We start from the raw sequence: 21,179 nt of genomic DNA, 5'->3' as shown, positions 1-21,179 counted from the left end.
ATTTTGCTTCATAACATCCAGTTTCATTATAGATTTGACCTCTGATTAACCCCTAGATACTTGTCTGGAGTGTTTCGGTTTCATTGGCTTTTATTCACTACTTGCTGCTGCAAATATTTGATATATACATCCAGACTAGTGTGGCACTGTAAAACGTCCTGAAATCTCAGAGAAAATGTGTTTAGTCAGGAGCCCAAAGGCCTTGACTTGCTAAAGGCTGCAGAGTGAAACTTGAAACTGGCCCTGGTGTCCCCTGCATGGCCCTTCAAATCTAATCACACAGCAAAGCCACTGTCGGCCTGCGAAGATATGAAAACTGTTCAAGCTGCTCTTTTAAATAAACCTTTTTGTCATGAATGTAGCATGATGAAATTTATTTGACTGAATGTGAGATGGCATACAGAGCTTGAATAACATACAGACATGGAGATAAACCTCGCAGCTCAAGGTCATAAACCCAATCAGAGGTCAAACCTATGGCTCATCATACTAAATTAGACTGTCATGCCTTTTTGAATTAAACAAATTATTAAAGTTCATAGCATGGTAGAGGAAATGTACATATATAAAATACTGACTGGACACCACAGATTTTATCAATATATGTATATTTTTTTCAGATTTGTGTTTCTGCCTAGAGTCCATTGTTGTTGCAGTTACATAACTTGGTCTAATAATCTAATCTTTTTGTATTTCATTGTGTGTCAACATGTTCACGTAGTTTCAACACTCACTTTTTATTATTATTACACAAACTTGTGAATTGGTGCTGGTCGGGTATTATTTCCTCACTCTATTTCCGCAATATGTGATCTGGACGCTCATTGGTGGAGGCAGCTGTCAATCAAACGGGAAATTAAAAACTAAATCTCATTGGCTGTAACTGTAGCTTCTCGTGAGAGTAGAGAAAGATGTGAAAGTGAAGATGTCTCACTCTGATTTTTTTCCAACCCTGAGAAACAAAGCGTAATTTTACAAGTATTTTCTATTTTTTTTAAAGCATTATAGACTTTAGACTGTTTCTTCTGTCTAGTGTTAAAGAGCTAATTATAGCAAGGACTTAAATTAATTTATTAAACACCCATTGTTGTTTATCACTACTGCTTCCTTGCTTTTACAAATACTTGTGCAGTTTTAAAATATGTGTTTAATGAGTTAAAATGAGATGAGACAATACAAAGTGGGAATTAATGGCACATTGAAATTCAAATAGACCTATTAAAAAAATGAATCCTAAATATTAATTTGATATCATTTTATTAATTGAATCTTGCGTCCATCTCCCTTATGCTCTGTCCTTCCTTGAGTGGGTCATCTTTCTCAATCTACCATCCTCGGTAAGGGGAGGGGGTTAGTTAGTGAGGAAGGAGGGTGGTACCCACTGCAGTCTTACTACAGTTTCTGCCCTCCTGCCTCAGATACCCACAGTCCTCGGCTCTTCCACCTGTGCATCTTGGTGCTTTTGGACCGGGACCGACATGGCTGCAGCGGCGGCACCGAAGCGACAGGACACCAAGAAATTTTTCGAGAATCTGTCCGGCGCCGGTAAATCCATCGCGGTGCTGACCAGCGGAGGAGATGCCCAAGGTAACGTTAGGTAGCCTGAGTTCCATTATCGGACAGTCCACCCAGCGTTAATCCAGTTTAGTCATCAGACACTGCGTTTTTACGCACTGTCTCTGTTCGTAAAATGTGTTGAGCATTTCGTGTTGGTACAAGGATCCGTGTTGGATTTTTCCTAATACCTTCTAATGTAAATCGATAATACATTATTCACCTTAGACTGAGACTTGTCCGATAATGGATGTACAGCCGCAGTCCTGTCCGATAATGGACTCTTTACGTTACAGTAGATTTCTGTTGCGCAAGGCAGTTAAGGTGCGGTTTAAAACTGCTACGATTCATTGAGAAAATGTGAAGTTTGTAATAATATTTAATAATAATAACATTTTAATATCAATAATCAATATTTGACTCTGCCTCATTATTGATTTTCGCTTAACGCGTCTTTACGGCAGCGGCAGCAGGGGCTCCTGTCACGTTTGGACCGGGATGCTGCGGTATTTCTAACGGATCGCTGCATCATATGGGTCCATAGCGATGACCCAGGCCTGATAAAATATCAGTCCAATAAGATGTTTTTGAATAATTCATAAACAAGCTCTAATATCAACAGGTGATTGCGCAATCCCAATGTAAGATATATTCTGGTTATTATGTGTTTATTACCTGGGCTCTGATGGCTGCACAGTCAATTATTATAGGATTCAAACCGGGAGTAAACCGACTACAGGCGTTTCCTGCTTAATTGGACTTTAAATAGACATGGTACTGATTTAGTGGGTATTCAGCTTTTGGGGGGAGGGGGGTGTGATGTAGTCTATAGAGGCTTTAGGAATGCGGATGTGTTAATTGTCCTAATTAATAATATAGCTCAATATTACTTCAATCGGAGTAATATGTTTATTTTGTCCGGAAATAGTTTGTTTTTTAAGGCAGAATAACTAATAGAGATTAAATGAACTTGTCCCGGGTTTAAAAAAAAAGGGAGAAACACGTGTCTTGCATTACAGAAGATGAGTCGTGAGAGGACCAGTGTCAAGTCAGAAACAGCAAAACACATTTCCTATTCGGCCTTTCACAATAAATGCCACGAGGGTAGTGTGCCTTGCTGCGCTTTAATTTTGAAGGCGGACTCTATTTGTCCTTATGCCACTTTACTCACCCTGTCACGTAAGGTTGTGCAGCCTACGTGAGGAGCAGCCAGTACGCAGAAATGTGTAATATGCTGAAGTAAGGGAAACAGGAACTGAGTGGAAATTTACTAAAATATTATACTTTAAAGGCGATGTTGGCATTATGTTAACTTCATTATAATAATAATAATAATAATCATGTAAAACCATGTGTGTCTGGTGCCCAGATCCTATTAAACTTTAAACTTTATAGTATTTTTGTATAGTGCAGTAATGTTCTCAGGATTAACCAGAATATGTGTTTTTAGTTTCACACATCCAAAATAAGCAGCTGTGGCTCTGGCATCTGTACATACAGTGAAAAGGTTGACCTCTGCTATTATTGGCTTTCAGCACCTTATATAGGACACAGCATAGGCTGGTATTGACGTTGTGTGTCAGCCTCACTGCAGCAGATCAGAGCAGATCAGCCTGTTTTGGGTATATTGCCTCTGTAGCAATAATATGTGCAGTAAAAACATATTTTCTGTCTGGCAGCAGCTGAGATTAAACCCAAACTGTGAAACACCGGGTCACTCATGCATTACCGCTGACCTCATTTCTATGGCTCCTTCAAAACTGGCTCTTTTTTTTTCTACGCATTTTGTTTAGTTTTGTCTTTTTTTTGTGAATTTTTGTCCTGCGAATAGAAAAGTAGATGTAAAAAGTTTTATTTAACATCAGTATCCAGACGTTAAATCTTATAGATGTTATTTTCTGTAACAGGATAAAAAAGAAATCCTGACCTCTGACCTTCACACAGAGGTTACAGCTTCTTTGGTTTTTCTAAAGCTTCAGAACCAATCAGCATCATCCTGGTTGCTAAGCAGCACCGGCTCATCCCATCAGCATTCGTTGGCGTACAGTCCCTTGCAGGTCGTAAACCTTTTTTAGAAATACAATAATGAATAAACGGCATAAACTAAACCAGACCGACTCTCTGCAAACAAGCTTTTTTTATATTTAAAATCTGGCGAATGCAATGGAGCTGTAATTGACTGCCTCTGCAGTGTCTAATGCACATTGTTGTCCAAGGAATAGTCACATCAATCAAGACTGGGCTCAGAAAGACCTAACAGACCTGCTACCCTGTAAAAGTCCTAATTTGGTTTGGTAACATCACGTGAGCTCGTATAACATGTTTAACAGATGAGTTTAAATGTCCTAAGGTTAGACTGGGGATGACTGTCATAGATGTAGCAGTGAGGAGCACAGGACCAACAAAGGGGGGAGTTTTGCAGGCTCAGGCTGGTCTTAGTCAGGGGTATTTTACAGTACAGGTCGTTGTGGACTTGGTCTAAATACATTGCAGGTTACTCTGAGGAAATCAGCAGCTGACCAGAGAAAGATGGTTGCTGAGGAGATGAGGAGACAGGAAGGTAGTTGGTAGTTGTGCAAAGGCAGTTTCTCAGGCACAGCAGGGACAGTGGATGAACTGGGAAAGTGTAGAAAAGGAAATTAGATTGGAGAGATGTGTGGGACACGGAAACAAGTAGGATTAGATTTATGTTGGTGCAACCCATGATGTACTGCCATCTCCTCAAAATCTAAATAAATGAGTAGGTGAGGACCCAAAGTGTCCTTTGTGTTCAGGGGCAGCTGAACACAGTGACCCATCGTCTCATGGTGTAAAACAAGCCTGACTCAAGGGCGAAACACCTGGAGACATAACCAAGTGTGGAAGTGTCTACGAGCAGCCAATGAAAGTAAACACCTAGAAGTGAACCATAAGGATGAGAACAGTCAAGGAGGGATCTTGGTTGTTTGGGAGGGTGAAAAAGGAAGGAAACTTTGAACGGACATAAGTTAAGGCAGCTAAAGGCAGGAAAGACTGAGGGTAGATTTAGGAAGTCAGTGCCTCAGGAGGTCAGTCCCAATCTAAGTCCAGATCCTGTGCTTTGGTCAGAAACACAGAGGGTTGTGTATTTAGTGGAACTTACAGTTCCCTGGGAAGACACTGTAGAAACAGCATTTGGGGGTAAAAAGCTCTAATATACAAGTCTAGCTATGGAGGCAGAGCAGAGTGGTTAAGGTTAAGGTCCGACCAGTGGAAGTTAGGTGTAGAGGGTTTGTTGGAAAGTCAGTCTTTTCTCTGCTGGGTGAACTGGGTATAAATGGGCGGAGCCTAAACCAGCCAATAACAAATATGGCCGACAGTGTAGATGGCTTCTGTGAATGGCTCTGGAAGAGAAGGAAATGTGTCAGTGGAGGCAAGGACAGGTGAGGTCTGGTTGTTGAGAGGACTGTCTCTACTCCTAGTACTACCAATGTGTGGTGTTTGGCACCAATCTTAGGGCTAGCATGTGTTGTAATGTTTGGGTGCTAGCAGTGTTTGGTGCTACCAATGTTTGGGTGCTACCAATGTTTGGGTGCTAGCAGTGTTTGGGTGCTAGCAGTGTTTGGGTGCTAGCAGTGTTTGGGTGCTAGCAGTGTTTGGTGCTACCAGTGTTTGGGTGCTAGCAGTGTTTGGTGCTACCAGTGTTTGGGTGCTAGCAGTGTTTGGGTGCTAGCAGTGTTTGGGTGCTAGCAGTGTTTGGGTGCTAGCAGTGTTTGGGTGCTAGCAGTGTTTGGTGCTACCAATGTTTGGGTGCTACCAGTGTTTGGGTGCTAGCAGTGTTTGGGTGCTACCAGTGTTTGGGTGCTAGCAGTGTTTGGGTGCTAGCAGTGTTTGGGTGCTAGCAGTGTTTGGGTGCTAGCAGTGTTTGGGTGCTACCAGTGTTTGGTAGCACCAAACACTGCTAGCACCCAGTGTTTGGGTGCTAGCAGTGTTTGGTGCTACCAGTGTTTGGGTGCTAGCAGTGTTTGGGTGCTAGCAGTGTTTGGGTGCTACCAATGTTTGGGTGCTAGCAGTGTTTGGTGCTACCAATGTTTGGGTGCTAGCAGTGTTTGGGTGCTAGCAGTGTTTGGTGCTACCAATGTTTGGGTGCTAGCAGTGTTTGGGTGCTAGCAGTGTTTGGTGCTACCAATGTTTGGGTGCTAGCAGTGTTTGGTGCTACCAATGTTTGGGTGCTAGCAGTGTTTGGTGCTACCAATGTTTGGGTGCTAGCAGTGTTTGGTGCTAGCAGTGTTTGGGTGCTAGCAGTGTTTGGTGCTACCAATGTTTGGGTGCTAGCAGTGTTTGGGTGCTAGCAGTGTTTGGGTGCTAGCAGTGTTTGGGGGCCACAGTACAGACCTGAGGCCTGTTAGGGTAGTTTCTGCTTCTACATTGGTTTGTTCTGCTGCTGAGCAGAATGTCCAAGCTGGTATTTACTGATCCGTGGCTTTCTGGTTAGCTTGCTACTAGCATAGTCCTAATAATATGACATGAGGAAGGTCTGTAGACCAACACTGCTTTAGCTTACTGCTAAAAGTTTGGTTTTTTGACTGCCCAGTGGACTGTCCAAGCCAGCAGCAATGGTTAGGTTAGTTTCTGTTTTCTCTTTCTTTAGTTGCTCTAAGGCCAGGCTGGGCTGGTTTGGTTTGGGGGTGGGTGCAGGCACACTATTGAGCCTTCTCTGTGTTGTGGCCCAGCTCAACACACACCATTATTGAGAGGGTGCCCACTTAATGGCCCTGTAGCTTTGCCTGCACTCTCACCCACACTGAGGCAGTGGGGTGACAGTATGACCTGAATAATCTCTCCCCCCTTTTTGGGGCCACATGACAGGGAGCTTCCATATAAAGGCTCGTCCATTGTGTAATTTGGTAACTGTTTTTTTTTTTTTTTTAATTAAGGGCTTCTATTCCCAGTATCTCCATTATGGTCATTAAAGTTTCAGGGCTGCTTTATCTACATGTAGTTTGTAACCTGAAGCTTCTTTTAATTGTTCAGATGGAGTTTGTCTTTGTCTGCTTATGTAAAACTATTCAATCGGTGTGAGGAGCACAGACTCAGATTTACAGCGTCCTGTTTCTAATTTCACTAAGTGGTCCGACAGACACTTTAGTGTTTTGGCAGAATATCCTGAGGGGCACTTCTGCTGCTGCCACTCCTTCTTCATGCTGTTTTGTTTCTGTTTTTTTTCATTCTATGCTCTTATAGCTTCTTAAATAACACATTAGATATAAGAAAGTGACAGAAAAACCTGTGGCCTGGTCTTTACGGTCTCATTTTACAGGAGTTTGGCTGTAGATGTGAATGTAGATGTGCAGTATCTGCCCGGGGCCATTTAAATCCACAGAAGCAGCTTTTTCAGATATTTTTCTGATATATTTCTTTGAATGTGTAGCAAACACCCCAGGTGGTCCTGACGGTTGGATACACATAAATATTGTGTCCTTGTAAGAACAGTCTTCTTGTGTTGTCACTTCAAAGCTAAACTCTCCACAAACTCAGATCTGTGCTTAGACTTCCAGCTTTAATAATGATTACTGTTAATCATTAAAATCCTGTTTGCTCATATGATGTGTTGCATTCTTAGTTCATACTGTGGATATCAGGTCAAAAACAACATGCAACAGCGTTTACTGAGAAAGCCTCTCCTCTCCACTCCCAGGTATGAACGCAGCAGTCCGGGCCGTCGTCCGAATGGGCATCTACGTGGGAGCGAAGGTCTACTTCATCCACGAGGTGAGACGTGACTCAGGCTCCAGACGTGGCCTCAGGAAGTCTGCAGTCTCTGTGACCTTAGACAGTGAGCCACATTAGTACTGACGTGTCTTTGTTATTGGGCTGTTATTGTGTCTGAGAGCAGCAACAGGACAAAAGCCCAGGATGTTACGCTGCATTTGGCTGCAGAGTCATGCATGCTTGCAAACCCACAGTAAGAGAAATAATCTAACCTGTAATAACCTGTAGAGTCAGAAGGATGGTTCCTCCAGCACACGGGCTGCGTGTTGACACATTTACCAGTCACAGAGAATCATCTATGGTCATTTTGCCTGGAGAAGGCAAACATATTGGCAGACACCTATAGATTGATCTGCATAGACTCACATACACATTGTCCTAAAGAGATTTCAGAGGCTCTCTGATGACTTTTAGATCTGGATGTGAATGTTGAAATCTCACAGGGAGTCCATGTTGTGCTTCTGCTGGCCACAAATCAGCAACATCTTTTTTTCCCCACTGTCCCCAGAGGGGAAAAGTACTTCCTGCTCATTGCTGAAACTATTTAAACTCCCACATTTACAGCATGCTGGCTGCAAGGCAAACATTTACAGTGGTATGTGTGTACAGTAGAACACAGACAGTATGATAGTTACCAGTGGCTTAATCATAATGGGTGTTTGAATGTTTAAATGCGATCTAGTCTCAGTGTGAATATAATTGGATTATCAGGGGCCGACTTCATCCTTCAGTGTTTCCCGTCAGTCTCGAATAACCGCAGGGCTGCGTGACGACAGCTGAGCGGGTGCCATGATGCCTTTATTTTGGCTGGTAAATGTGCTCAGCATAGATAACGTAGCATCTAAAAATAGTGGAGCGGTGGACGTATTTACAGCTGAAGCTGCTTTTATCTTATTTTACTTATTGACTTATTATCACGGTTTACAGGTTTACAGCACATATGCATAGCAGTCTGGGTCGCTCCTGCCTTCCTCTTGCTCATGTTGAATCCAAACCTACAATAACACATTAACATGATCACTTAAACCACTAGCTTTCAAAAAGACAGGAATCGGACTACCCCCCCATTTCCACTGAGGAGCATGCAGCCCGCCTTGCTGATCAAGTTACACTGAGGTACTTATTAATAATGTAGTCTTTCCAAACCAAGCATATTGACGTTAGAAAGCCATGGGCTATATTTAATTAGATGTCTAAGATTTTTATTTAAATAAAACCTGAAGACTCAAGGTTTCCTTCTCTGAAACATTTTCAAACTTTAAAGCAACATAGCTGTTGTGTTAACTTTGAGCAGCATGTTTAGGTGTTTTCACTAAGAAACTTAGCTGTCGGGTAAGACAAAGGAGCCTAAACACACAGAATTTGCATTTACATGTGTATGAAAGTTTGAGTGTTTTTTAATGTGAAAGATCACAGAGCACGTTGTAGCAGGTTGGTACACAGTAGAAGTATTAGTTTCAGGCAGTGAACAATACTATAGACACAATAATCCAACAGGTGGTGAAAAATATAACTCACACACACACAGACGTGTTTCTGTTGGTTAATGGGACAGTGCAGTGAGTTACATTCATTTCCTGGAAACTTACCTTAACCATAACCATAACCTAACCTCCTTTCTTTAAAACCCCGTTAGCTCTATCTACAGCCAGCTCCCTCTGTTTGCATGCAGAACTTTTTAATTCAACACGTTTCCGGAAGAATGGAGTACTTCATGTATTTGTTTCTCCTCTCAGGGCTACCAAGGGATGGTGGACGGTGGAGACAACATTGAAGAGGCATCATGGGAAAGTGTCTCCAGCATGCTGCAAGTGGTAAGTCAGTGACTGTCCTGTGTCACTGTCATAGTCAACAAGCAGCATCATAAGGAGCCATGTTGCCCTAAAAACACCCAGTGCAACATTTTTTGTTTTAAAGAGAAAGTCTTTATAAGACATGATGTGTCACATGATGATCCAGGAGTCGTTTAGGGAGAGAATCATGTGATTCCAGGTTATAAAATGTATTTCCTGCAGGGTGGCACCGTCATTGGCAGCGCCCGCTGTAAGGAGTTTCGTACCCACGAGGGTCGCCTGAAAGCTGCACACAACCTAGTGGAGCGCGGCATCACAAACCTGTGTGTAATTGGTGGAGACGGCAGCTTGACTGGAGCCAACCTGTTCAGAGAGGAGTGGAGCAGCCTGCTGGATGAGCTCCTGCAGAAAGGTGAGTGTTGACATTGGATAGAAGTTAGTTAAAATGAACAAGAGCCTGGATGGTCTAGTTCTTTTCTGTCAGAATCTCTTAGTTGTTCTAAATGAAATGCGTCTCATGTTGTGTTTCAGGTCTGATCAGTAAGGAGGCAGTCCGCAGTAACTCGGAGCTGCACATCGTCGGCATGGTCGGCTCTATTGACAACGACTTCTGCGGCACTGACATGACTATCGGCACCGACTCGGCCCTGCACCGGATCATTGAGGTGGTGGACGCCATCATGACGACTGCTCAGAGGTGAAAGAAAAATCCTGATGAGTGAGAAAGTCTAGAAAGAAAAGATCTGACAAAAAAAATGCAAAGAGGCTGGACAAGCCAGTGAATGTGGTGTGTTTTACAGGTACATTCATGTGTAGCTATCAGTCAAGCCTTTTTAAAGACATGGTCAACTTCACAGTGATGGTTTGAGTGTGTTTCACCAATACGTGCTCTTCTTTGTGTGTTTCATTTCTTTTGTTTGTATTGTCTTTCCAGCCACCAGAGGACATTTGTGTTGGAGGTCATGGGCAGGCACTGCGGGTAGGCGCTTTGTGTTAGAGCCTACAGAGAAACAAAAATACATCCATCATACATATATACTACTGCCGACACCCCGTTTATCTGTTACTTAAATGTGTGTGCAGGTACCTGGCCATGGTCAGCGCCCTGGCATGTGGGGCAGACTGGGTTTTTATCCCAGAAATGCCTCCTGAAGATGGTTGGGAGGATAATATGTGTCAGAAACTGTCTGAGGTAACACGCACAAACACTCTTTCACTAGTTTTAAATTAGTTTCCAGTTTAAAAAATGTAAATACACACCAGTCGCCGCACCATTAATCAATTTTCTAAACACTGTGTGTAATCCAGAAGGAGGCCTGAGAGACAGTCGACTTTAATGTAAAAATCTCTTGGCGTTCTTTAAACACATGAAGGTTTATCAGTTTTTGGTCTGGGGCTTTTCTGTCACTTTTAAATGCTTTTAATGCTTTTTTCTTTTCTGTCCCTATAGAACCGTGCTGATAAGAAAAGGCTGAACATTATTATTGTAGCTGAGGGTGCCATAGATCACCACAACAAGCCTATAACTCCTGATTATATCAAGGAGGTAAGTAAGTTGGAAAAGTCTGGTGCTTCATTAACATAGATTTAGATTTAGACAGTGTCCTGTCCCTTATTTTTATTTTTGCATGCACCTTATGTACTCACTATTACATGACAGATGTTTTGTGTGATTTCTCCTTCTGTGTTTCTGATGCTTATTACTTTTTATTTCTGAAGTTTGTTTTATATAATTTTTGTTTTTATTAAGTAAAATACTTCATTGCACTGTAACGTCATTGGCTGTAATAATGTACAGTAGGTTTAAGTTAACTGTGCACATTTCCTTTAGTAACTGTTCCTATCTTTTGTTGTTTCTTCTCCTGCTCACTTCCCACACCCAGCTGGTTGTCCGCTGCCTGGGTTTTGACACCAGGGTCACCATCTTGGGCCATGTGCAGAGAGGTGGGACGCCCTCTGCCTTTGACAGGATCCTGGTAAGTCACAGTATCACTGATAAGAGGGTGTGAGATGAAGAATTGGTAGGCAAGTCAAAAGTTCATCCACTTTCTCCCCTGTTTCAAGTCTAGAAAGTATCGTGGTTGATAACTGACACTGCAGACGTTCTGCTGCTCCACATTTGTCTATAACCTTTTCAGCATGACCCTTAAATGACCTTTGACTCCTGCAGGCCAGTCGTATGGGCGTGGAGGCGGTGCTGGCTTTACTGGAGGCCTCTGCCAGCACGCCAGCCTGTGTCGTGTCTCTGGTTGGCAACCAGGCTGTTCGGCTGCCACTTATGGAGTGTGTGCAAATGGTGAGTGTGTGCAAATGGTAAGAGTGTGTGTGTGTGTGTGTGTGTGTGTCATGCAGCTCCAAGTGTTGAGTCCACTAAAAATTAGCCATGACCTTTTCCTGTATAGTGAAAAAGTAATTTGCAGTGTCACCGTGCACAGATTTTGTCTATACCAGTGGGAATCAGACCATTCTATGTTTTCAAAACATGCAGAGACATTTATATTATTTAGACATATGTATATATATGTACATCTCAGTTTACATTTAACTGCACAATATTTCACTTTTTTAGCTACATGTAGTCCAGTTATTCTCTGATAATGAGTCACATAATGTCCCCTATGATGCAGTAAGTATGGCAGGAATGTTGTTGCTGATTTTTAACATGGATGTTGATTATTGTTCATGTTTTGTCATCAGACCCAGGAAGTACAGAAGGCCATGGATGAGAAGAGGTTTGAAGAGGCAGTCAGACTGCGTGGGAGGTATTTTGGGTTTTATGTGTACTACTTTGTTTTCTGAAATCTGTTTTGTCCAAGGTGGAGAATAAAATGCTTAGATAGAGTTGTCCTGTCCAGAAATCCTGTAGCGTTATGTCTTCACAAGATTTTCACCACACAAATTCCAGTTAGCACTTGTTCTCCGGTCTGTTTGGCAGCGTGTTCCAGTTGAACAGTGTTTCCATTGATCCTGGACTGGCTCTAAAGGCTGAGTTGGTCTGTTTTTCCTCTGTTATTTGCAGGAGCTTTGAAAACAACCTGAGCACTTACAGACTCCTCTCCTACAGGAAAGCTGATTCTGAACTTCCACATGTAAGTTCCCTTAGAGTCACCAATACATAACAATGACTATATCAGATCAATACGATTATAACAATTGTAATCCTTCTAATGTCTCTTTCCAACAGTGTTTCTGAGATTTTTATATTAGCACATGAGGTACCTCCCGGTCAGGTGCATTGTGGGTGCTGCAGTCTTTTTGTGACACTAACTGAGTCTGTTTTTGTGTGACTGCACTCAGTGGGTTGGGGGCTGTAAGAATAGGTTGATATATGTGATGAGTGATAAGGTGGCAGCTGAACAGGCTGAAGCTTCACACAGGTGTACAGCACATTTATAACTCCAGTGTGTTTCCATTATAACACGGTGCCACAAAATGACAGTGTCCGTGCTCACTCTCCGTTCCTGTGTGTCATTGTTTATTTGTCCATGGAACCGCTTAGAAGTAGAGTAGACTTGCTGTCAAGGAAATCACAGTTGTCAGCTGTGATCTGCTTCAGACGAATGTGAAGTAGCCTCCTTACAGACTGTGGCTGATAGTGTCTTTGCTTATTCATGACTTGAACTGGACGGACTCCATGTTTTCTCTGTTAAAACGGGATAAGTAGATATACAAGGCTCCAGGTTGGGGAATCAAACCATCTCAGCTCAGCGTGTATGACCATGGATTTAGTTCTGAACGTGTTGTGAATATGCAACAGACACTAATGATGGTGTTGTAGAAAAACTACACATCCCAGTGATTATTACTATTTTTTTTTTTTTTAGTGTTACCATCAATCAGTGAACCAGATGGTTCCCAGTGGATTATGGAAACTGCTATGAGCACTTTCTCATAACACAGCTTTGCACACCAAAATGACACATCTATTTGTGAGTGTATGAGGCTTTGATTCAAATGGGGGGTCATGTGCACCCAACATGGACTTTTGCTGAACATGCAAACTAAGAAGAGTGAAAGTTTGTGTATCAATTTCAGATTTTCTTTGGATGATTCAAGTCTGAATAGCAAGAAAACTTTGCATATCAAGTGGAGGTTTATGTCGGACTGTTTTCACTGGTTGTCATGAGAAAGCAGCTGCTGTTTGACTGCGTCTTTTAGTAGCATGTGGCTTCTTGCATGTGAGGTGATGTTTGCCTGCTGCCGTTCTGCTCAGAGGGAAAGTCGTGCCTGGCTTCCTAGTAGTTAATGAGACATGGTTGTCATGATGAGGCAGCAGAGACAGACAACAGCCCCAGAAGGCATGAAGAACTGATTTTGTTTTAATTATTTTTAGTAAATTAAAAAGCTGTTGTGTTTTTAAAAAGTGCAGCGGGTTTCCTGGAGTATTTTCTTCATACGACAGGAAACACTGCTTCTCTTGTCTGCCTCTAAAAGTTGCTGATAAACTATCATGTGAAAACAAAAGTATCTCACATGCTGTGATTCTACGCTGGTATAAGACTCACACCTTTAAATGTGACAGTATTTCAAGATGCCACAAAGCTTTGGGGTGCTGGAACTTATGGCTGTAAATAATACAAATGCCAAATTTTGCTCTCTCTATAATTTTGTGTATTTCTGAATAGACTATGTTTGTATGACGGCTTCTCTCTGCCACCTACAGAGCTCCTTTAACGTGGCGGTGCTGAATGTCGGTGCACCGGCAGCAGGTATGAACGCTGCTGTGCGCTCCGCCGTCCGAGTGGGAATAACTGAAGGCCATAAAATGTTTGCAGTCAGTGATGGATTTGAGGGGTTTTCCAAAGGACAGGTGAGAGTTTAATTCACAAAGATAATGATTTGGTAAAAAAGTTCTTAAAATATATTTAACTGTGTTGTGATTTTGATTATGCATGTTTCAGTCAGTCAGCTCTTCCAATGTTTTGCTAAGTTAGTAACAAAAATCCAATTGTGTTGAGGCTCACTGTACCAGTCTGATCTTGTCTTTACAAAGTGAATTGAGGGAAGTGAAGTGCAGGAGATGCTTTATTCAGCATAAACAAACAGTGCAGTCATCCTGAGTACACTGCAGCTCTTCACATAGCTCTGGGGGAACCCTAACCCATAGCTCTGGCTATGTTTACTTCACTTGTTGTATCTGCATGCTGTTATTTCTGTTGACTCTTACATTCCCTAGTGATCCAGAACTAAATTAAACTTTTACCTCCTGCTAGTACTTATTATTTTCAGTAAATATATGAGAAATGGTCACAGTGACTTGACTGACCCAGTGGCAGGGAGCAGGAAGTGGTGGTGCTCTGAGAATCACTCTAAGCCAGTTACTCCACAGCTGCTATAACATGTGTACACATGCATAGTGTTTGCTTTTTTTTTTTTTTTTCTGCCTTCCACAAATGCATGCACAGACACATACATGTACAGCTCTGCAGAGTGGCCTGTCAAAAGTGATGAATCTCAGAGGCGAGTTGTCATGTAGGAGGATTAGAAGCGATGGAACAGTGAAGCAATGATCCCGGATAAAACCCCGAATAAATAGGACACTGATTATGAGGAAGGGCTGCTGGTTAAATGTAGCTACACTGACAGAGTAGGACAACAGGAGTGGAAACTAGATAACAGGAAAGTGGATAGGACATACGCCCTTACTGAGGTACTTTAAATATACTCCATATTTAAATGGTCAGTTCACTGAAAGCACAAAGTGAAGTAGTTCCATAGTACAATCTAACATGCAGGTGGTTTTATTTGTCCACATTTTGACATCATCCTACAGCAGAGTTGAACAGAATTTTATTTGCAGTGAATTTATGTAAATATTACATTAAAACCATTTAATCAATCATAGAATGAGCCATATTAATCTACATAGGGAGCAGGTCTCTTTTCACAGTGGCAGCCATGTTGTGCCGCCATGTTTCTACAGTAGCCCAGAACGGACAAACCAGACACTGGCTTTAGACAGGGAAGCATGTTTTGTTTTAAAGGTGACGACCACTGTGCCCTCCCTCACACCTGGAAAGGGGGTAGGGGAGCTTCACCATGGCTGACGGGACTGTAAACTCACCACTAGATGCTGCTGAAACATTTTGCAAATTGCATGTTTTAACTCATAAAAAGAACATTAGATTTAGCAAAAATAAATAAAAATTTAAAAAATCAATAATTATAAAATTTTCTCTCTTAACAGATCAAGGAGATCAAATGGGGAGATGTCGGTGGTTGGACTGGCCAGGGAGGCTCACTGCTGGGAACGAAGAGGTACATTTCTGCAGCCACAAAAGTGTGGATGTGTAATCTGATTGTAATTTTATTTAAATTGATTGTGTTGTAGGTATTTTAGTTAATTAATCCTGTATATCTATATCTATTGTTTTGTCTGCACATTATCTGCTCTTTTCCTGTCTTTAAAAATCAATTAAGTAACGGATGCTCGGAGAAGTGATTTGAAAACCTTTGTCTTGCTCCAACAAGAGCTGAATTACTTGACTTTGAATAAGTTCATTGAATGAGGCAGATATTTTATCACTTATTTGTCTGATTTGTCAAGGTATTTGTACCCTGACATGTCTCAAAGTATTCAGTCATTTTCTGTCTGTCTGCTAGAACGCTTCCCGGCAAACATCTGGATAAGATTGCTGAACAGATGAAGATCCATAACATCAACGCTCTGCTCGTCATTGGAGGATTTGAGGTACGTAACTTGGACAATTAAAGGTCCCAACACTTTTATATCTCTGAACATGTTTTATCACTTAGGTACATCCACTGTAGACTCTTGCTCAACCTCAAATATTTTATTCTGACTTTTGTTTCACTCCAAAAAGCTACTGATAATTGTATAAAAGCTGAATATGTGAGTATTTTTGGAAATATAACTCTAAATATTTTTTGGACCTGTTAAACAGTTTTATTAAGCATTCTCTCTTTGCAGTGTTTTTCAATCATTATGTTGTTTTGTGCATTTTGTTTTGTCACTGTTAACATTTGCATTTCATACAGATGTACAAGACCATTTCAATTTGCTAAACATGTCTTGACTTCTTTATATTTAAAAATACAGTAAAGTTAAATGTTAGAGGCTCGTCATTGTCTATTCATAGATAATTATTTCCAAGGTGCTTAGAAGAACCTTGTGATGACAGAATCATAAAACAGACTGAACTAGTTTTTTGGTCAGAATCTAAACACTTTTCATCCTTATTTTCCTGTGTGAAGCTACAAAGTCTGCTTCCTCTGTGTCTCACTATCCCTCGTGATTGGTCTGGCTCTCTCCCCTTGGCTTCTCCTACCAGTACACTCCTCCCAGACCTTTGTGTCACTGGCCAAGACTGTGTCCTGGCCCCTCCCATTGTATGCCACACCCCCTTTTCACCACAAGCTCCTCCCACATCCAGTTTATATCGGTCTTTCTCATTCCGCAAATAAACAAAGCTGTGTCCTCGTTCCACGCCACGTGCAGAAGAGTGCTGCATATGTCAAGACAGATGTTGCCGTGTGTTCGAACAGTCTGCAAACTGCATTAACTTAATATTTAGTCATTGTCCTATAATTAAATGCACAAAGGATGTGGAGGAGTCTGGGAAGTTCGTGGAACAACAGAAAATAGATGCTGAATCTGTAGAGAGGTTTCCTGAAGCAGCAGTTGGTGAATGTCTTGTCTTTCAGTAGTTAAAGCTTCACTAATCGATATTTTCTATACTATATCATTAGATCATATCACTGCATATGAGTTATTAAGAGTTATTAATCAAATCTGCTTCTCCCCTCAGGTTTACACAACATTTGAACTTCTTTTGAATCATTTTCTTCAGATTTTTCTTCAGAGTTAATGCAACAATGACCCTTTTAAGGTTGGAACGGGTGGAGGAAAGTGTCAGGTGTGATGTGTGACAAAAGAGCTCATGTTAGATGTTTTGGAGAAAAAGCCAGGGAAGCCAGATTGAGATGGTTTGGACATGTTCAGAGGAGGGACAGTGAATACATTGGTAAAAGGATGCTGAGGTTAGAGCTGCCAGGAAGGAGGCCTAGAGGAAGACCAAAGAGGAGGTTCTTGGATGTAGTGAAGGAGGACATGAGGATAGTTGGTGTGGGTGAGGAGGATACAGAGGATAGGGTTAAATGGAGGCTGATGATTGACTGTGGAGACCCCTGAAGGGAGCAGCCCAAAGGAGAAGAAGAGGATGTAAACACTGTAAGCATTATCATACAATACCAGCCATTAACATGTAGTGTGGGATTTGGACACAGCTACACCATTTTTAATATTAAATGTTCTGGCTTCACCCACTGCTTCAGCTCCTCCCGCCAGTTTGTTTTCCCCCCGCAACCTTGCCTACATTCCTCTCGTCTTCCTCATCCCCCTTTGTCTCTACATCCTCAATAACAACCAGTAAGAGTCTGGCTCTCACTGCTGCAGGCCTACGTGGGATTACTGGAACTATCAGCTGCGCGGGAGAAATATGAAGAACTCTGTGTGCCCATGGTTATGGTCCCTGCCACCGTTTCCAACAATATACCTGGTTCAGACCTCAGCATTGGCTCAGACACTGCTCTGAATGCCATTACTGATGTAAGTGTGGCTGGGTTAGTGTGTGTGTATGTGTTTGTAGTCAGACGTTACACACACACACCACCCAGCCTGTCAGAGCTCGGGGCTTCGCTGATCCACAGCTCGCATCCGTGCATTAACAATCAGAGGGTGGAAGGACGGTCAGTTATTTTGGGATATAGACTAAATATTGTAGTAGTAGTAGTTAGTAGTAATACTACAGTCCACATACGAACTACATCTTAAGATATTTTGTCAGAATATGGTGCTTAGGTAAAAAGAAAAGTGGATATAGTAGCGGCTGATATTTGACGGTATATTACATGAGGAGTCTGGAGTTTTTTGGTTTCCAAAAGGGACGAACAGCAGAAACAGCCACTGCTCCAAAGTGTCAGTGGGCTTTAATATTTTCTGTGTAAACACAGACAGCCTGACTCTCCAAGCCAAACCAGGTTTTCACAGACCTCATTGAAAAGCACAAGTCTTCTGCTCTAACATGAACAAACCCTATAATAAAGGCAGTAAATGATGTTGGTGCAGTACAAATTAGAAGCTTGAAGACAGACTCAAACACAGCAATTCAGACTAATAATGCATTCTTAGGAAAAAGGCCAACGGCATAGCCTGAAGCAGCTAAATATAGAAACTAGCAGAACAGCACAATAAGAACTAATATCTAACTAATATCTGCACATACTGGAGAAAACCCTTGTTGCTGATTGTTGCTGCTGGAGGCGAGCTGATCAGTGGAGGGTCCAGGTAAGTGTTTGGGGCATGCAGTGACATGTTGTAGCATGGTTCTGGTGTGTGCTCCTGGTGTGTTGGTGCTGCCTTTTCTGTGTGTGTGTGTGTGTTTAGTGAACAGCCAGTAACAGGATGACAGTCCGGTTCAGCTCAGCAGCGACGCTCTGCTTGCCCCGTCTTATCCAAATAGGACAGTGTCAGTGCGTTTGGAGAGTAGATTTGCATGCTGGGTAGGCAAGAACAAATGCAGCATCACCGAATGCTGTCTACTTGTTAGTCTTGGTATTTTTGAACCAGGCCAGACCTTCTTGTCTTCCTTTGATTCAGCTGCATTCCTGACTTTAAAAAAAGACGAGAGAAGCCCTTCAGTTCTTGGACTTAAAAGGAAACATCACTCGGAGTCACTCCTCTGTCTTTATCTTGTTGCGTCAACACCATTACATGTCAGGAAGGGTGAACCTCCCCTACCCCTAAACTCCTCCCCATCCCATCTTGTCAGCCAATGGGAAGCCAAAGCCCTCGTCACCCGGAGAGAGCCAGCCATCAGCACGCACACACACACACACACACACACACACACACACACACACTGCAGGATGCAGAGCTGCATCTTCATGGTCACAGTTTAATTCAGACTCCCTTTACCTGTGTCCTTGAATGTTTATGGTGAATAGACAAGTAGATCTTCAGGCTCAGCTCAGGTTAAAAAACACTGAAAGAGTGAGACATAAACTATTTAACCAACTATTCTCAGCAACTAGAAACGTTTGAACTAAGTTGGACAAAATAAAGTAAAACAGCTGATTATTCCATGGCACAGATATAGTTTTAGTTCAACTCCATAGACTCTGTCCAAATGTAAGTGGGTCACACTGTCAAGTCCGAGGCCTCATTTGTTGTGAACGTACCAGACGTTTTAGTGACTCAGCTCCAGGAAACGTTTGAAACAAAAAAGAAAAAAATTAAATATCTGGAGAAAAATTTGACTTTGTTTTTGGAGTTTGACTGTGGCATTTTAAAGCCCAGTGTTGTCTGATGCTGCACATATTGTGGAAAACCTCCAAGTAACTGCAAACTATGGTGTACTCTGTACTCACTTTCTGACATAATAGAGGACACAAGCCAGGGGAGCCACTGTGCACCATGAAGCAGCCTGTAAAAACACTCTAGTCCTCTACACAAGGACACACTGACACAGTCACAAGACCTGTAGTGTTCCCCCTGGTGGTCTAACCACATATTACGGCCACCACCATCAGGCCTTTGAGTCTCTGCTGCAGCTGTACGAGGCCCGGGCCAACTACGAGGAGTTTTGCGTCCCGATGTGCATGCTGCCTGCCACCATTAGTAACAATGTCCCCGGCACCGACCTCAGTATCGGAGCTGACACGTCCCTCAACGCCATCGTGGAGGTAAGGGCCCAACCACAGACCATAAACCTAATCAGGAAAGTGTTCACAGCTGCAGGTATTCTGCCGTGTCGTGACTATTGGTGTGAAGAAGGTACTTCTCAGCAAACCGTCCCCAGAGTGAAGAATAAGCTAATGACTAATGTGAAATTCTAGGATCTCAGGCCTGGATTGATGAATATACTGATTCTTTTGTCTTCACCAAATGATATTTAGGAAAAGGCGACTCGTGTCTTCCTCGTTTTTAGAATTTATTCACAGCTAATGAACTGACAAATCTGCTGGTGTGTGAAAGATCACTAGTAAGTTCTTTTTTTTTAAGCCCTGCAAGAAAACCAGCAAACAATTCTCACATGAAACAAAAATTCAGTGAAAAGGAGATTTACCACATTTTGACAATTTGACAGCAGATTTTCTCCTAAATATCATTTGGGTAGAACAAACCGTGAAGTTCTTTTATTATGCAGAGCAACAGATTTATATTCCGTGCAGGAGAAGTCCACCTGTTTCCTCTCATGGTGTAGTGATATTTAGTTGGTGCATTTAAAGGACTCAAAGTTTAACATGCATCTTCTCCTGCACAAATTCTTAACCTCAGATTTCTGAGCTTTTGAGAGTTTCGTTTGCTACAGTCTGTATCTTCTCTTCCTGCTGATACTTTGTGTGATGCGGTTTGTGCATCACTGTGACGTGTGGTCAGGTCTGGATTAGAAACTGCTTGTCAGAGCTTCTGCTTTAAGTGTATGCTGAGACCAGATGGGTGATGCCTTCTGCCAAGAACATTACAAGTGTCAGTTCAGCGGTAGATGTCCCTCATCTGGGTTGAAGAGAGACTCAGTAGAGATGCACAGGTCTGCTCCAGCATGCAAGACACATTTCACATCATTAATCATTAAATCCTGAATATACTGCACTGATGTGACCTCTCATGCAAACATTACCTTTTACAGTCTACAGCTTAAACACAGCATAAGTTTAAACTGTAGTGTGTTGTTAGGAATCAATGTGGATCATTTGGAATTAAGGAGTCAACCTGTGCATCACTGAACCTCTGAATGTTTGATCTGTTCTTGTAGCACAGACTGAAAAGTAACTATGGCTGCATGTCAGTGATCTACTTGGTCTGTTAAAGCAAAGCTGCAGCTGATCTTTGTCAGTTCTTTGGCTGTTTGGATTTTATTCTATAGACGTAACTTTTCAATTTTTAATGTATTGAAAATGGAAAAATAGCAAATATGAAAAACTATATCCAGTTAATGTTGTTTTACCTAAATATAAATATATATATTTTTATTTTTTAAGAATTGTTGATTTTTGATAGAGCAATAGAACTGACTGATCACTTCAGCTCTGCTTTAGTTGTTTGCAGCTGCAGTCATCCATGGTCAGCAAATTTACTAT

The 21,179-nt window shown here is 42.0% G+C and overlaps 1 protein-coding gene across 3 annotated transcripts in view; it reads left to right on the top strand.

The window, feature by feature from the left end:
* The first annotated feature begins 1,357 nt into the window (after window positions 1-1,357).
* Window positions 1,358-21,179, top strand: part of pfkpb (phosphofructokinase, platelet b) — a 23,507-nt gene continuing 3,685 nt past the window's right edge. The window contains exons 1-17 of one of the 3 annotated variants that reach the window (XM_026313963.2): window positions 1,358-1,587; window positions 7,211-7,284; window positions 9,021-9,098; window positions 9,300-9,489; window positions 9,609-9,774; window positions 10,012-10,056; window positions 10,161-10,269; window positions 10,528-10,623; window positions 10,961-11,053; window positions 11,248-11,373; window positions 11,775-11,839; window positions 12,097-12,166; window positions 13,741-13,887; window positions 15,265-15,335; window positions 15,681-15,768; window positions 17,494-17,646; window positions 19,629-19,781. In XM_026313963.2, coding sequence (XP_026169748.1) covers window positions 1,479-1,587; window positions 7,211-7,284; window positions 9,021-9,098; window positions 9,300-9,489; window positions 9,609-9,774; window positions 10,012-10,056; window positions 10,161-10,269; window positions 10,528-10,623; window positions 10,961-11,053; window positions 11,248-11,373; window positions 11,775-11,839; window positions 12,097-12,166; window positions 13,741-13,887; window positions 15,265-15,335; window positions 15,681-15,768; window positions 17,494-17,646; window positions 19,629-19,781 — 1,833 coding nt within the window. In that variant the 5' untranslated portion in view covers window positions 1,358-1,478. The remainder of the gene's footprint in view (window positions 1,588-7,210; window positions 7,285-9,020; window positions 9,099-9,299; window positions 9,490-9,608; window positions 9,775-10,011; window positions 10,057-10,160; window positions 10,270-10,527; window positions 10,624-10,960; window positions 11,054-11,247; window positions 11,374-11,774; window positions 11,840-12,096; window positions 12,167-13,740; window positions 13,888-15,264; window positions 15,336-15,680; window positions 15,769-17,493; window positions 17,647-19,628; window positions 19,782-21,179) is intronic. The other 2 variants (XM_026313962.2, XM_026313961.1) reach the window with 2 other exon arrangements.

This window comes from Mastacembelus armatus, chromosome 17, assembly GCF_900324485.2.
Source record: "Mastacembelus armatus chromosome 17, fMasArm1.2, whole genome shotgun sequence".
Taxonomy (NCBI): domain Eukaryota; kingdom Metazoa; phylum Chordata; class Actinopteri; order Synbranchiformes; family Mastacembelidae; genus Mastacembelus; species Mastacembelus armatus.
Note: the sequence above shows the minus strand (reverse complement) of the source record. Positions and strands in the feature narration are given on the sequence as shown.